General features: G+C 34.9%; 1 protein-coding gene across 7 annotated transcripts in view; it reads right to left on the reverse strand.

Annotated features, from left to right (window-relative positions):
- The window catches only part of BIRC6 (baculoviral IAP repeat containing 6), a 316,937-nt gene that overhangs the window by 40,949 nt on the left and 258,922 nt on the right, over positions 1-17,066 (reverse strand). For 6 of the 7 annotated variants that reach the window (XM_027850508.1, XM_027850509.1, XM_027850510.1 and 3 more), the window contains 4 exons: positions 13,201-13,346; positions 12,478-12,588; positions 7,606-7,823; positions 1,857-2,018 (listed from right to left, as the gene is read on the reverse strand). In XM_027850508.1, coding sequence (XP_027706309.1) covers positions 1,857-2,018; positions 7,606-7,823; positions 12,478-12,588; positions 13,201-13,346 — 637 coding nt within the window. Of the gene's footprint in view, positions 1-1,856; positions 2,019-7,605; positions 7,824-12,477; positions 12,589-13,200; positions 13,347-17,066 lie in introns of those variants that run through there. The other variant, XR_003568132.1, reaches the window with a different exon arrangement.

The following is a 17,066-nucleotide window of genomic DNA, read 5'->3' on the forward strand; positions in this document are numbered from 1 at the left end:
GATCATAGATGATGTAGAGCTAGAAAGGCCATTAGAGACCATTGAGTCCAAACCTATCATTTCAGAGAAGAAAATGAAGCCCAGGGAAATTAAATGACTTGCTTAAGGTAATACATAAACAAGAAAAATATGATATGAATTCATTTTGAGACATAAAGACTGCTCTGTAGGTATGTGTGCCTAAGTTCATCAAATTTGGAAAAAGCAATGCTGTTTCTGGAAAAAATCCAGAATAAAGACTATAAGATTTTGCTAACTTCACACTGAATGAAGAAACTCAGAATATCATGGAGAGTTTATGATATAATTACTTATTTGGAGGATTCAAGGATATCTGCTACTTAAAAGAAAGGTAGGACAAGGTAAAAATTACTTTTTTAAAGAGATTATAGTTGAGTGTGCAGCAACCATTAATGTTTATCTCATGTTATGGCTGGAAGACAAACTCAAAGTAGGGTGATCTTTATCAACCAAAAAGAAAAGACATTAGTCTTCTAAAGAAAAGAAGTAAGTTTAAAGTTTTAAAGTTTATCGCTTGCACATTCCTACAATACTATTTCAGCATAGGAGAAAATTATTTAGCAAGCAGTTTTATTTGTAGAAGTTTATAGTTTTTAAAATTTCACATCCATGATCTTGTTTAATTTCTCCCAACTATCTCATGTTTGTAGAGCTGGTGATCTTGTTTTTAAGACAAAGAAATTAATATACAGAGAAGCTAAATAAGTTGGTCAATGCAATATAGCTATTTAATGATGAAATGGTGATTAGAAATCTACTAGACCTTGTTCCTTTGACACACTGCCAGAAGGGAACAATTCCTTTTGCTCTTCTAGATATCGAGAGAAGCAATGCATTATGTTGACCTAAGAACACCTGTGTTCAAGTTACCTGTCTGCCATATACTGCATGTGACCCTGTGCAAGTCATCTTGCCTCTCAGTTCCTTAGGCCAACTCTAAGACTTTAAATTGTAGAAAAGGTAATGCTAGGCATTAGTAGAGGGGATTTCCTTATCCAAGTCTTCCATATATCAGTTAAAAATCACAGGTATTGTGCCCTAATCCCATAACTATCTTGGTATCAACTACTTTCATGCTTTAGTTCATAATCAGTATTTTTATATAATATTTATTCATAGACTGGCTTAAAAGAAATTTTTTTTCTTGTCCATAAGGAAGCATAAAGGAGAGAACTAGGTTTGCCTTCAGCTAAAACACTTTAAATTGACAGAAAATATTGGTTCTAATTCCAAGCCTTGTATTATAGCCAAGAGCGAGTAAAGTGTTTTAATTACAGTCAGTTTGCTTCTTTTGGGGACAGGGGCAGCCCACACATTTTTAAACAAGTCAAAGATACATTAACACTTTCTGAAGCATTCTTCAAACTGTACCCCTTCAAGTAAATCTGTCATGTAAAGGTAAGTTAGGAATTCAGTCCCTTATAACCAGAGAAGTAGCTATTTGTATAGTCGATGTACACTCCCCTAGTTTTTTAAATGCTGTAATACTGTCAACATATAGTTTGTACTGAGAGCACAGCAAACATAACCATGTAAAAGGTCTAAAGAACCTTTAAACAGATTTTTATTATACCTGAGGAATAACGTTTTTGTTGTAACCTCCCATATTTAACATGAAAAAGAAGACAACAACAAAAGATTAAAAATAAACATTTTCCTCTCACATTTAACCTTAGGAAAGGTACCTAATGCTGTATAACAAGGCCAAGGAGTAATCACAAGCCTATAAATAAAGTGGGTTCAATATAGTGAAATAACATAACTAAAATATGGATACATGGTAACATTACAAAAACATTTTAATACAATGAGAAAAAGTTTTTTAAGTACATTACCTTGCCATCATTGTAAAGGTTTGGATTGAATCGAACACTATGGCCACCAGTTGTCTCCAGATTCACAAGTGGGGGTGAACTGGGATAGTCTTGTGGAAAATAGACATCAAATTCAAAGCAGCCATTTGCATAAGGAGTATCTGCTGGGCCAGTGATTAGAACCTAAGATGTAAGGAGGGGGGAAAAAAATCACATCAAGACTGAAATATTTGATATACTTGGATTTTTCTGTGTCAAAAATCAAAAGCACAATCTGCATCAAAATAAAGATAGCTTTCTTCAATCAATTAACCAACTAGCATTTATTACCTGCATGTGGTATACACTAAGGACTGTCCAAGGCACTGGAAATATTAAAGACAAAAAGTGAAAACAGTCTTATCCTCAAAAAGCTGACAATATAAAGGGCAAAACAAACATAGACATATATATATAGAGAGAAAATAAATATTTTTTTGTGGGGGTGGGAGGAAGGCATTAGTAGTTTGAGAGAATTCAGGTAAAGTTTTAGAAGATGGTACTTGACCCTTGATCTTTAAGGAAAATAGAGATTTTAAGAGGTGGAGGTGAGAAAGGAATACATTCCAGGCAGGGGAGAAAACCAATGCAAAGGCACAGAGACTAGAGACAGAATTTGGTATATTAGACAAGTCCATCTGGCTGGATCTCTACAGTGTGTAAAGAAGAGTGATGTCTAATTAGGGTAGAAAAGAAAGTTGAGACCAAGCTATTAAGAGTAATGAACGATAAACAAAGGAACTTATATTTAATCCTAGAGATGAAATGAAGTCTTCTTAGTATATTGAGTAGAGGGAGTTACATGATCAGACTGGTGCTTTAGGAAAATCACTGACAACTGTGGAAGATGAATGGGGGGATGGGGTTGAGGGGGAATACTTGCAAGCAAAGAGACTAATTAGAGGTCTATTGCTATACTCAATGACAATGTGACAATGACAATGTGACAATGTGAGTGGTGAGAAAGGGATGGGAAGATGAGTTATGAAGACAGAAATGATAAGATCCAGATGACAGTGAGGATATGAACATGGGAAACTAAAAGATGGTGATGCCCTTGACAGAAACAGGGAAACTAGAAAAAAGGGTAATTTTTTGGGTAATAAAAGTATTTGTATTCAATATGTTGAATTTCAAATGCCCCATCCATAAGCAGCTGAAGATGTATTCCTGCAGCTCAGAATAGAAAAAAGATTGGGACCTATCAATTTGACAGTCATTTTAATAGAGATAACAATCAAACCAATGAAATGGTCAATGAGCTCAGTCCTTATGAGCATATACAAGTTAGTTTAGGTGATACATCCCAACATGGACTTTGAAGAATGAAAAGCTATTCTATACCTGGTTTCAGTTGTCAGCCACTTGGCAAAGAGGAGCCTTTGTAATTGGCTGTGAAGCCAGAACCTGGATGTATTCAAATAGCACTAATTAGCCAAAGCAAATCTCTGGGTACTGCCCTTTCTGATTTGGCTGGCACTAGAGCAGGGAGGACTAAGAGTTGAGAGCCACTGGGTGAGAGTCTGGAATGATCATGATGCCACCAGTGCACGGCCTTACATTCGCTTATGCCTCTGTTGTGTCTATTCTTTCCTATTTATAGGTGAATGAGATTGAATATTGCTGTGTCCTTGTGAGCTGTGAAAGGCTGAGAAAGTAAGCCATAAGAAGTCTGGAGCTGAAGTCTATGTGAGAATTTGCTAGAAGCCACATGAGTTAAGTTGATCCAGCTCATAGTAGCAAGGATATGAATTCATTCATCCAGACCAGGGCTGGGGAACCTGCAGCCTCGAGGCCACATGTGGCCTTCTAGATCATTGGGTGCGACCTTTTAATTGAATCCAAACTTCATTGAACAAATCTCCTTAATAAAAGGATTTGTTCTGTAAAACTTGGACTCCGTCAAAAGGCTGCAGCCGAAGATCTAGAGGTCTACATGTGGTCTCTAGGCCCTAGGTTCCCCACCCATGATCCAGACCATACCATTCTGCTTGATGAAATTGGTAGAACCAATGCTATTTAGAAAATGTGTTAAGTTTGAACCCGCTCTTTCCAGAGACAGAAGGCACTTTGGGGTGGAGGAAAGTTCTATTTCTACTCTTGGTATAGCTCTAAAGTAATATTGCACTATAAAAATTAACTGATGTTAATTGATCACATGGAACTGGTACCCTAATCATTGAGAGTTAACAGTGGAGGCAAACATACAGTGGTATTGGGAGCATGAGCCGAAATCATTAGAAAAGAAGCACTGTGACCTCTCAGGGGTACCTCTAGAACTCTCAAGGGGAGAGAATGCCAGTGCCAGTCCAGAGACTGGCTACAAATGTATTTAGTTGAGGACTGCTGCTACTTTGGGTCAAGTAGCCCAAATATCTTACCTTATACCTGATACATGCTACATCTTAGGCTCCAGGACTGCTTCTTATGGTAATAAACTTAGCTTGTGATAAGAGTCAATGAGGTCTTTATAACAGATAATTAGAATCATTTATTTGAATCCAATGTAGGTCAATGAATTTACTTTGCTGCTCCTTGACCAAACATTGCCTTATAACTGTTGGCATTAATCAAGCCAAAAATGTATATATATATATATATATATATATATAGATAGATAGATAGATAGATAGATAGATAGATATAGATATAGATATAGATATCTCCCCAGGTTTATAATGCTCTATCCAACTGTTGCTAAATCACCACAAACTACAACTCCAGTTGGGGGGAAAAACACTTAGGAAGTCAATAGATTAATCTCTGTACTTTGGAAAAATTGGATGTCAAACTGAGGGATGGAATGGAATAAGGAGGTAGTACAGTGGCCAAATTTAAATTGGCTGTGTTCCCCAATAGAACAAATTCCCTGGATCCAGAAGCAATTCCTTTTTTCCAAGGATAAGACCCTCAGAAATATTGAAATATTAGATGCTACTCGTTTATAGTGTTCACATAGCTTAATTAACCTAGACTCCATAGATCAAATCAACTAGCATTTATTAAGCCCTTACTATGTACCAGGTCCTGTACTAAACATTGGGAATACAAAGGAAGGCAAAAAACAGTACCTAATGACAAAGGGCTCACAGTTCAATGGGTGAAAACGACATACAAACAATTATATTAAAAAAAAAGTTATATATAGGATAAATTGAAGAGAATCTTAGAAGAAAGCCACTAAAATTGAGGAGGTCAGGGAAAGGTTTCTTGCAGAAGGTAGGCCTTTAGCTGAGAAATGAAGGAAGCCAGGGAGGAAAGGAGGCATAGAAGATGAAGCGTATAATAGGCATAGGAGATGGCCAGAGAAAATACCTAGAGTGGGGAGATGCAGTGTCCTTTACAAAGAATGGCAAGGAGGGCTGTGCCAATGGGTGAGGAGGGGAGAGAGAGGGAGGGGGCAGGGAGGGAGAGGGAGAGGGGGGGAGGGGAGGGAGGGGGAGAGGGGGAGAGGGAGAGAGAGAGAGATAATGCATATGTGTAAGGTATAAGAAGTCTGGAAAGATAGGAGGGCACCCATTATTATGGACTTTAAAAGGCAAATAGAAGACTTTATATTTGATTCTGGAGGTAATAGGGATTATAATTCTTAGGTATTTTTTTTAAAAAAAGATTTCCCCCCCTTTTTTTTGGTGGATCAAGCTCCTGGAAGAAGTATTTTAGATGATGCAGAGAAAATGTTGCAACTTTCTTCTTTTAATTACTAGTCTTGGATGATACTGACAAATGATGAGGGGTGAACCTAGAGATCCTTTAACATTCAACATTCAGGAAGTCAGTCTGTCATTATTTATTTTCATCTCAAACTACCTGTTTCTACCCTCATTGCACTTTGAGTCTATAACTGCTCTAAGGTGGATAAACACTTTCAATGAATTCAATGCCCTTAAGAAAATTCCCATTCTCTATGTCTATTTTGCAGCTTTGTTATTCTGAATATATCTGACATTTACTTTTCTGTTTACATGTTTTTCTCCCTAGTAGCATGTTTAAGTTTCATTGGGAATGGACTCTTTTATTCTTTGTACCCCCAATTCTTAACATACAGTAGACATTTAATAAATGCCTGGTGAATTGAACTGACCTACTTCCTATGTTACTGAATATTCTGTGCTAACTTGTCTTCAAATACCCTCTTCTCTTAGCATTGCTAACTCCTTCCTTTGATCCTCAGTTTTTCAAAAACCCCATCTCCTAAGATAAGGGCATTAAAAGTGTCTGTTCATGATGCTCTTCTCTTCTTTCTCCATACTCTCTCTTTGGCAGTATAATTCACAAATATGGATTCACCTCCATACTATGAGGGAGAAAAACACGTACACAGGTAAGTAAATGTCAAATATATTCAGAGTAACAAATCTGCAAAGTAGACATAGAGAATGGGAATTTTTTTAAGGGCAGTGAATTCATTGATTGAAAGTGTTTATTGACCTTAGAACAGTTGCTGTAGACTCATAATGCAATGGGGGTAGAAACAGGTAGTTTGAGATGAAGATGTCTCCAAATGCCTACTGCCTTACCTAGATGTCCCACAACTCAACATGTTCAAAAGTACAGGCACCAACTTTCACTCAGTTTCCCATGTTTACAACTTTGAACTTACCTTTGACCCTTGTTTCTCTCTCACTTATCACTTAATCCACTTTCACAGTGCTTCTCTCTGGCTCATCACTCTATTCCCCCACAGTGCTATCTGAGTACAGACCCTCACTACAACCAGCTTCTACTACTACAGCCTCCAAAAAGATCATAGGATCACAGATTAGGGCTACAAAAGGCCTCAGAAATCATCTAATTTAATCTTTCATGATCAAGATGAAATAACTGGGGCTCACAGAGGTTAAGGGACATACCAAGGTCCCTCAGATAGTAAATGGCAGAGATGGGATTCAAACTCAGGCCCTGTTACCTCAAGTTGAGCATTTTTCTCACTGAAGCACAATACCTCAAAACTCTTTCACAATCCATTCTTCATAAAGATGCCAAAGCAATCTTTACTATGCATAGATCTAATTTTGCCAATCTTCTGCTTGAAAATTTTCACTATCTCCCTACTACTCATGAAATAATACTCAAAATTTTCTGCCTATCATTCAAAGTTCTCTACAATAGTGATGTCAAACTCAAATAGAAACAGGGGCCACTCATCTCTATGTAACAACTTCTGCTGCATATTGACTTAGTTTTAAAATGTGATATGTGTATAATTTATTATATTTTTTTTTTGTTAAATATTTTCCAAATAGATTTTAAGCTGTCTCAGCAGCAGTCAGGAATGTTATGGGCCACATGTGGCACTAGTATACCTTTCTAGCCTTATTGCATATTGTTTCTTGGTCCCCTCCCCCTTAATTTAGGCACAATGGGCTTATTACTATGTTTTCTGAATATTTCTTATGCTCTCATGCTTTCTTGCTTTTGCTCTTTCCATTCCCTATGCCTGAGGTGTTGGTCTCTCCTCCCTCTTTGCTTATTGAATTCCTGGCCACATTTTAATGCTCAACTCAAATTCCAAGTCATACATGAAAGCCTTTCCTGATATCCTCCACTTGCCAAGTCACTAACAACCTCCCACCTTGGACCTCATAAAACACTTGCTAATGTACTTATCATGAATTTTTTTTTAAGAAAAAATATTTACTGCAAAAAATTTATAATAGCATCCCCAGCTTGCGCCTTCTAATAAGTAATAAAGAGGATGGGAGGAAAAAAATTAAAATATACCATATACCTTCATGATGTCAAGTCGTTCTTCATCACAGCGTACAAAGACACTGGAAGATGATGAAAGAGGCAGTGATGTTGAAAGTGTCACAGCTTCCTGTGCAAGACGTCGGGCTCTTGCAGCACTATTTGCATCACTTGCATTTTTCACTTGTGACATGTAGTGATAATTTACTTTAAAACCCAATTTCCCATCATCATCTTCAGAAACCATTTCGAATGTATCTAGGACAGAAGAGAAAACAGCAGAAAATGTGAAGCAGTATACATTATAAAATAAACCCGAGACTTGAAAGTTATGAAATTAGTAAACAATTATTAAAACATATGCAATTTCTAGTTCCCAGTCTTACAAATGATGCTACTCTAGAGTGCAATAACAATGAATTTTTAATGAAATTAAAGAACTAATGAAGCTATTTCATCCTTTTTATGGGGGGGGGGGCCTAGCTGTTGTAGTGGACAAAAAACTAGCGTGAGATTCTGTTAGGATTATAATCCCAAAATCAAGTAAATCAAATTTGGAATAGCTCAACAATGATGCAAAGCAGTATATGATTAAATGCCAAGTTAATCAGCCTAGGCAAAAAAAAAAAAATAATAATACTATGAGCTTAAAGTAGAAATCAGTAACTGGGCTAATATGTAAACCTAAAAATTTGGATGCCACTATTTCTGCCACTGAAACCACCACCAATCTAATTTCTCGCATTTATAATCTTGGTGCTTAACTATTTTTCTTTGTTAACAAGAGTATAATTCCAGGTTAGAGGAAAACAACTAACGACTCATGCAAAACAGAAGATATCAAAAAAAACAATCCAGGGGAAACAAACGAATAAGATAGAAGACATAAATAATGGTTATAGCCCATAGTGCCTTTCCAAAATTGTTAAAATGAAAATTACTAATTATATATGACTTCTGAGAAGTAAAAATGACTCTTCACTAAGCAGTCATAATCAATGCATAACATTAATGAAGCTACATACAGAGGGAACGTTCCACAGAATATCAGATTTAGAGCTGTAAGGACCTAGTAATATATATGTAAATATGTAATCTATCCTATCATTGTCAATATTTTTTGTATTACTTTAAGAACAACTGATATAATTATTATATAATAATCTTTGTAATTATTAATTATAAAATTAATGTTGCATTATATTTTATATATAATATTATTTATATGTTATGGTATATCATATAATTATATATTATAATGATTATAATCAATATTAATTAAATATGTAATAATTATTATATAATTATAAGAATAAAGAATTCCCCCTCTTTACTACTAAGACACAATCCTATGTAATGAAAAATAGAAAGTGTGGGGGATGGGGTGGGGACAGCAACTGGCAAATCCAATGAGCACATCATCTGAGTCGGCCAGTGTGTGCAGTATGTTACACCCTCCCACCTCCAGTCCTTCTGCATAGGAGAGAGGTGCATTTTCTTGACTCTTCTCTGGTGTCAGCATTCGTGCTTATAATTACACAGCATTAGGGTTTTTATTTTGTTTTCTTTTTTGGTTCTTCCCATTTAAATTGTTTTCATTGTGTATACTGTTTTCTTTGTATTGTTTATTTCACTCGCTGTTCACGTCCTTCCATTTTTCTCCAAATTCTTCATGTCACTTCATATTTCATTTCATATGATTATTTACAATCTGTTTACAGCCATATGCTAATTGTGGGCATTTAGTTTGTTTCCAATCTTTGTCACCACAAAAAGTGCTACTATAACTTTATGCTGTACACAAGTACATCTCGGACCTCCTTAAGGTATAATGCTTAATAGTGGTTTTTCCAGGTCAAAGGGAATAGTCATTTTAGTAATTTTTAAGCCTAATTTCAAGTCTTTTCCTAAATGCTAACTCTGGTATTCTAAAGTGGAGGCAGCAGAGGCCTGAAGGGTTAAATGCCCAAAGTCATTCAGGTGGACATGTTGGGAATGAAGTTCAGATGCTCCAACAGTAATTGGATAGTTAAATAGAAGATTCTGGATTTGAAATCCACTGATCTTTCCACTGAAACACAGGGAACAGATAGGAAATGAAAAAGAAATTTAAACAATTAGACATAATGGCAGAACTGACATGAATTCACTCTAAAAAAGATCAACCCAAAGAAACACACTTACTAAACAATTATGGTAAAAATAATTTTCAGAAATCTTCTTTGCAGATTACAAAAAACTTTAGAAAACATAAAGTTTACTAAGTATAATAACAAAAAAAAAACCCTTAAAAATAAAAGTAAAAACTATTTGGTCCTTGGTATAACGTCTGGAGGTAATGGTCATCTTTGGTTTTAAAGTAAAACCAACTTTTTGGATTATCTACCTAGCCAAAAGGATCTGCTCATAAGCCAGTTCCTTTTGCTCTCTCTTATGCTGCACAAAGGTAAACTGGGAAAGTAATGGACATAGCCACAGAAGAAATATGAATATATATAGATGTGCTCATTTGAATATATAGCTAAACCTACAATATAAAGATGACAGAGTTGCTTATAGCTCTAAAATAGCTAAAAACTATCTATGGGTTAAAAACTATTATAGGGGGCAGCTAGGTGGCACACTGAATAGAGCACCAGCCTTGAAGTCAGGAGGACCCGAGTTCGAATCCGGACTCAGAACAAACACTTGACACTTATGAGCTGCGTGATGCTGGGCAAGTCACTTAACCCCAATTGCAAAAACCAAACCAAACAAAACAACAACAAAAAACAAACTATTATGGATTGTGGTTTGTATGAGGTAAGACTGCAACAAGGCCTTGGACCTTCTACACCCTTTCTTTTACTACAGATGGTGGTTTAATACATTTGTGGTGAAATAAATTTGTGGTCTTTGTGTTTATCAAATACTCTGCTACCATATTTGCTTTCTTCTGCATTTTGTATGGTATCCAGTTTGACTGAGATCTCTATTTTTTAACCCGTACCAGCTGTTTTAATAATTACAGTTTTGTACCTTAGTTTGAGTTCTGATAGTGACACCCACTTCCTTGCCATTTTTTTCATTATGATCCTTGGGATACTGACCTTTTGTTTTCCAATATAAATTTTAGTATTACTTTACCTAGCTCTATAAAATATTCCTTTGGTAGCCTGATGGACTGAAGCACTGAATAAGTAAATTAACTCAGGTAATATTGTCATTTTTTATTTTATTGGCTCAACCTGTCCATCAGCAATTAATGTTTCTTCACATATTTAAGTCCATCTTTATTTCTTCAGACCATTGTGATAGACTCCCAAATATTTTATACCTTCTGTAACTATTTTGAATTAGAATAGGTTTCATTAGTAATTTGTTTTTAGAAACTTTTTTTTTCCTGAGGTAGAAGTAATGTAAGAAACATAGAGATGTATTTTAGGATATCAAAGTAGGGAAATAATATAAATACTAAATAATATGACAGATCAGGAGAACAAATTAGGCATCTGTGAATCTTGAGAGACAAGTAAATGTTAAGGATTAGAGTTTATAATGACTCTCTAGAAGTAGGAAAACTGTGAAGCGAATCTCTAAGCCAGAACAAGCTCAAAATTGTGGAAGAAGCTGATGACAGCTGATGATAGTGCCTCATTGAACTAGGAACCAGGGAGAATATTGTTCCTAAATGATACTCTGGGGATTGAACAGAGTAGTCCAGTTGTTGTTTGACTAAAGTAGGGTACAATGATACTATTAATAATTTACTGCTGGCAGTTATACTTCTTTTTGAACTCCCTCTACATCTTGAGCTTTCAGAAACTTTGGCAGCTCAGTGGTGCAGTGGATAGAATGATGGACCTGGAATTAGGAAGTCCCGAGTTCAAATCTAACCTTTGACACTTACTGTGTGACTCTGGGCAAGTCACTTAGCCTCTATTTCCTTAGTTTCTTCACCTACAGAATGGGAATCATAAGAGCAGCTACCTCACGAAGTTGCTGTGAGGATCAAAGGAGATAATAATTGTGAAGAACTTAGCAGTGCCTGCTATGTAGTAAGTACTATCTAAATGCTATTATTATTATTTCTTCAAGGCTCAAGGTACACCTTCTTTGCAAAGCCATGACTGAATACTCCCGTTGTCAATGCTCCTTCCTGCTTCTGCAAACACTGTATTACACTTATTTGTGTACGTGGAGTATTTACCCCAGTGCACTGTAACCTCTCTGAAGGCCTATCTCTAGCAATGAGATAGTGTCTTGCACATATCAGTAATGTTTATTAATATGATGAATTACTAACACTAACGGTGGCATACAAAATGAGAAGGACAGGACTCATGCCACTAGTCCAATGGAAAATATTAACAAAATATAGAGAAATGCATTTCCAAGTTAGGTGGCAATTGCTGTTTCCATCTTCCACCAGAATTCTTAACCAAACCAAGAAATTCAAGGTCAAGGAAGGAAGCAAATGACTTATTCCTTTTCTGGTTATCTGTTTTTTAGGGTAAATTTTCTTGAACACTTCTTATTTTTCACAATTTCTTTATCCACTACTAAAGCTTCAGATCTCTAAAAGACTTTATTCATAGTTCCCTTTAAGCTGCTCTCCTCCCAATCAGGAGTTGCGACAGATAAAATTATGAACTATTTAAAAAATGAAGCTTTGGCATATCCCTTCTAAAGAGGTGCCTTCTCTTGATATACAAACTCCTTATCTATGAAAAAGGATATTCTTCTCACAATATGTAACTAATCATGAAGTATTGCAGAAATATACATATTACTGGTTTTTTCCCCCAGACTATACATTTAAAATCAAATATCATACAGAATCAAACTATAATCTTAAGAATTTAGTAGATCTCTCAACCATTTTTATAAGCAATGAATAATTTTAAAAACATATACTAAGATTTTAACTTACCAAACTGTAACTTTTTCATGAGAGCTACATACTTTTCTTCAAGTGATCTTAATACTGACAAAGGTTTTGGTTTCACAGCAGCCTTCTTGGAATATTCAGCCAATTTTTTTTCTGTTATTAATATTTTAAGAAAAATGATATCTGTTATGCATTTTGGTAAAATGATTATAACTAGAAAGACTTTGCTTTTACAGTTAAAGCTAATGAAAGTTAATAACATCAATAAACATCCATTATGTACTTGCTTTATAATTTTTGTATTTTATAATGTTTTTGTTTTGATAATTATTGGCAAAGCATTCATTCCCTTCCATTTTAAGCACATTTACAACAAGACTACATACTAAATCTTATAAGCCCTTACTGATTTTTAAAAAATAGTTATCAGAAAAGGTAACAACAAAATTGAACTTTTCTGGAGGTAATTTTTAAAAAATGTTAACTTAAATTACAATTTAACATCTTTCTCTACTAACTAAAACTTTTCTTTTAAATCAAAGATGCATGTATAAAAGATGATCAGATTTTTAGTATATGATTTTCAACCACTCAATTTTCTTAGAGTATCCATCTGATACTGAAATAAAATTCTGAAATAAGGTGCTAACCACTATCCATAACACATAACAAGAAACTGGTTTGGTTTTCAGTACATCAACGTGTTCAAAATTAATCAGTTAATAGAATATTAGAAGGTTATATATGGCAAATGAATTATTTTACCTTGATTTGCTTGCCGTAAACTCGTGGTAGCTGCATAAACTATTTCAGCAGTTTTTTGAATATCTGGAACCAAAAGAGTTAGTCCTTCAGGTTCCTGATCAGATGCATCTGGTTTTACTCCTGTTTTAGCTTTATCCTTTTTAGATCTGTATTTTTTAAAGGGACATATGAAGAGAAATATGATTGTAGAGCTTAAACATAACAATCAGCAACAGCAAGACTATTACTACTATTTAAGTATAAATGAATTTTGCATTTTACCTAACATGAAGTCAGTTTAATGTATACTATGAGAGGCATTTTAAGAAGTTGTTGCTTCTAATATGAAATTATTCAGTTTAGTTAATTAAAAATGTTTAAAGAAATTTTTTTTTCCAAATTAAAAAACACTGGTTTTTTAGGTGTCATCTTAAAATTACTCGGATACATGTCATGATGATTCCCCCTGCCCCACACTCTTAGTTTTGCATCATAACAGTAAATGAAGAAAAATGTTCTAATAACCTGTAAGCATGGTTAAAAAATTAACCAACCAACAAAATAAAAGACAAAACTCTACCATGTCTGGGTGTTTTCTGATAGAACGACTACCATGTCAGTGGCACAATACCTGAATTTAATGTAAATTCAGGGAATTTAGAGGGAGTAAATATAAGTTCAATAGTTTTTAGAAGAGCTGTTAAGTCCAACTGAAATTAAAGTATGCTTAAATACATGTATTTATATAACAAAATTCTTGAGGTCCACTTCAGGAAATCTTGTTATAAATAAGTTTTTTATGACAAAACACTCGTGATAATGTCAGGAACACTGAGGCAGTGAACAAAACAGAAAATGCACTTAATACCAAATTCAATTAAATAAGCAAGGAAACATAGTACGTGATTTTCCCCTAACAATATTTATATCCAGAAAATAAAACTTTAATTTTAATATTACCACAGTCTAGTAATAATGCAGTTTAAAACATTTAAAAACATCTCGCTATAAGTTCATAAATAATATTGCAAACTGTGCTTCCATTAACATTATTTCATTATAAAATAAGTTCTCATGTCTTTTTATAGTGTAATCTGTAAAGAAATCTACAAAAAGTTATGTTTTGCTGATCTTTATGTTTATAATTTAATTGTAGTAATCATTCAAGTTTCAAGTGAAGTAAATAATCTATCCCATTTTTAGTTTTTATTATCATATATTAATACAAAATATTCAAGCATATATAAACGACTATTTAATGCTTAAAAATGTATATATGGTGATCCATGAACCCAACTAAATGAAAATTATCCCCAAAATATAAGCATATTAACAAAAGTAAAGCTTATTTTTCCAAGTTAATACATTTTTCTTTATAATAGGATATTTGTTTATATTCAATTAATTCAAATAACCTGGCATGATGACTCATCAGTCTAGATATAGCCAGGAAACAGAGTAGTTAACCAAATGAAATTAATAATTTTAAAAATACAAGCTCAAACAATTAAATAAAATTCTAAAAAATTAATTTAATGTCAATAAAATGAATCTTTTCTTATAGAAAAAAAAATTAGACTTTCAGTTGAAAGAGGGTCCAGTTGAAACGCCTCCCTGGCCTCACTTCTAGATCTATTTTTCATCCTCACTGTGACCTTTGTCCTCCCACTGACCCTGTCCTTCTTGCCCATCCAATTCAAAAATAAGTCTGCTTTTGCTTCACTTTCTTTACAGTCTTGATACTATGGGTGACCAGTTCAACCCATCTTCCACATTTCAATCACTATCCCTCTTGTTCTATCATCATGCACGCAATGCCAATCCTCAAACCTGGTTGATCTAGGGCATGGAAAAGAAGTCATTATAGAACTGGGTCTGGTGTTAGAGGAGCTAAGTTCAGGTTCCAATTCTGCCATTTGTTAACAGTGTCATCATGGTCTAGTCACAACTTCTCTGACCTCAGTTTACTTATCTGTAAAATAAGGTTAGTGCTTTTTCATTTCTATATGTATGAAATCCCATAAACTACCTTCTTTATATCTCTCATCTGTCTGAACACAGCTTAAGAAGTTAACTAGGTTAACCATTTTAACTAGGTGCTATATGAATTCATGTTATCTAATCTTAACTGGTCACTCACTACTATAAAGTAAAGCTTTTATTGTTCCTTTACTGACTATATCACGCTCTCACAAGTTTCTATGCTCCAAACCTTCTTCTCTCTTAATCTCTTTATGCTCTCATGCTTTTATCTTCAGATATTTCATCCAGCTTAACTAAGAAAAAGCCTTCAGTTGTGGGGCCTTTGATGTTGCTTCCTGTTCCACATCTCAACAGCAATACCTGTCCTCTTCATTTTATTTGTTCCAATTTCTAATGAAAAGGAAGCCCTTCTTGTAAAAATTACCTCCTCTACTCATGGCCTTGTTCTAAGTCTCTCCTGCCTCTTCCAGATGTTCGCCTCTTAAGTCCCTACCTCTTTTGGAAAGCTTTTTTTTCAACTGGTTTCTTTTTGATGCTTAAAAACAAGGCCATCTCTCCTCTAACCTTAAAAAAAAAATCTTTGCCGCATTCTGCCATCTCAAACTATCATCCTGTGTATCTCCTCAAATTCAATGACAAAGTTCTAGCTAGAAACAGTTGCTTATGCTTGCTGTGTTCATTTATTCACTAATCATTCACTTCTCAAATCCTCAGAACCAGGCTTCTAACCCAACCACTCCAATCAAACTGTTCCCTTCAAAGTTACCATGATCTTTTTATTGATAATTACAATGCCTTTTCCTCAGTCCTCATATGCTCTTTGAGTTCTAACACAGATTAAGATCCTCACTTCTGCTTAACAGCCTACCCTTTCTTGCCTTTCTCCTGGCTACTGTGATAAGGCCCCCTTCTGGTTTCCTTCTTCCCAGTCTGATAGTTCCTTCTAAGTCTCCTTTGCTGGATGATCACCTTCCATTCCTGCATGGGTTTCCCTAAAGATTTTGTCTTAGGCCCTCTTCTTTTATACTCGCAGTGATCTCATCAGGTCTACAAATTTAATTACTATTTCTATGCAGATTAACTCAAATCTTGGTGCCTTCCCTAATCTTCCATTTTTAGAAATTCTAAAGTAGATACAGTTTCACATGGTCAGCTGGTGGTTGGATATCTCCAAGGAGGTCCAAAGTGGAATTAATTTTCTTTCCCCGCTAAACCTATTCCTCCTCCAAACTTTCCTGCCCCGGTGGAGGATGCTACAATGCCTGTAGCATAATAAACCCATGAGGTTATGTATAACGAGGATCAAATAAGATAATGTAAATAAGTCACAAACCTTAGAGTGCTAAATAAATTCCAGTTATATTATTATATGTTCATAATCTTGTGGTTATCTCCAGCTCTGTCCTTGCTCACTAATGTCCAATTATCAAATGCTATCATTTTTACCTTTTTAACATTCCATATCTGTTTTTCACTTTGTATTCTTACTAACCCTAGTACTATTCTTCATTACCCGCTACCTGAAAGATACTAATAGATTCTTTATAGGACTTCTTATCACTATCCTATCCCTTTTCCAACTTAACCTTCATACCTCTTCCTAAACCTTTCTTAAGCATGGATCTCTTGTTACTTCTTCATTAAAAAACCTAAACAAACAGACCCCTCCAAAAGTTCCCTATCTTTTGAGGAACATTTAAATTCCCATCTGCATTTAAGATCCTTCACAATCTGGCACTAACTTATCTTTCTCATCTTAATCTCATATTGGCGCTCTAGTATACTCAATATCCTAATAAACTGGATTATCTTCTGAGCAGAGAGGATAAAGTTTTCCCCATCTAAACCCCAAAGAATACTCTTCTTGGGGCAGGTAGGTGGTACAGTGGCTACAGCACCGGACC

The sequence above is a fragment of the Vombatus ursinus genome, unplaced genomic scaffold (assembly GCF_900497805.2).
Source record: "Vombatus ursinus unplaced genomic scaffold, bare-nosed wombat genome assembly UNPS02009062.1, whole genome shotgun sequence".
NCBI lineage: Eukaryota > Metazoa > Chordata > Mammalia > Diprotodontia > Vombatidae > Vombatus > Vombatus ursinus.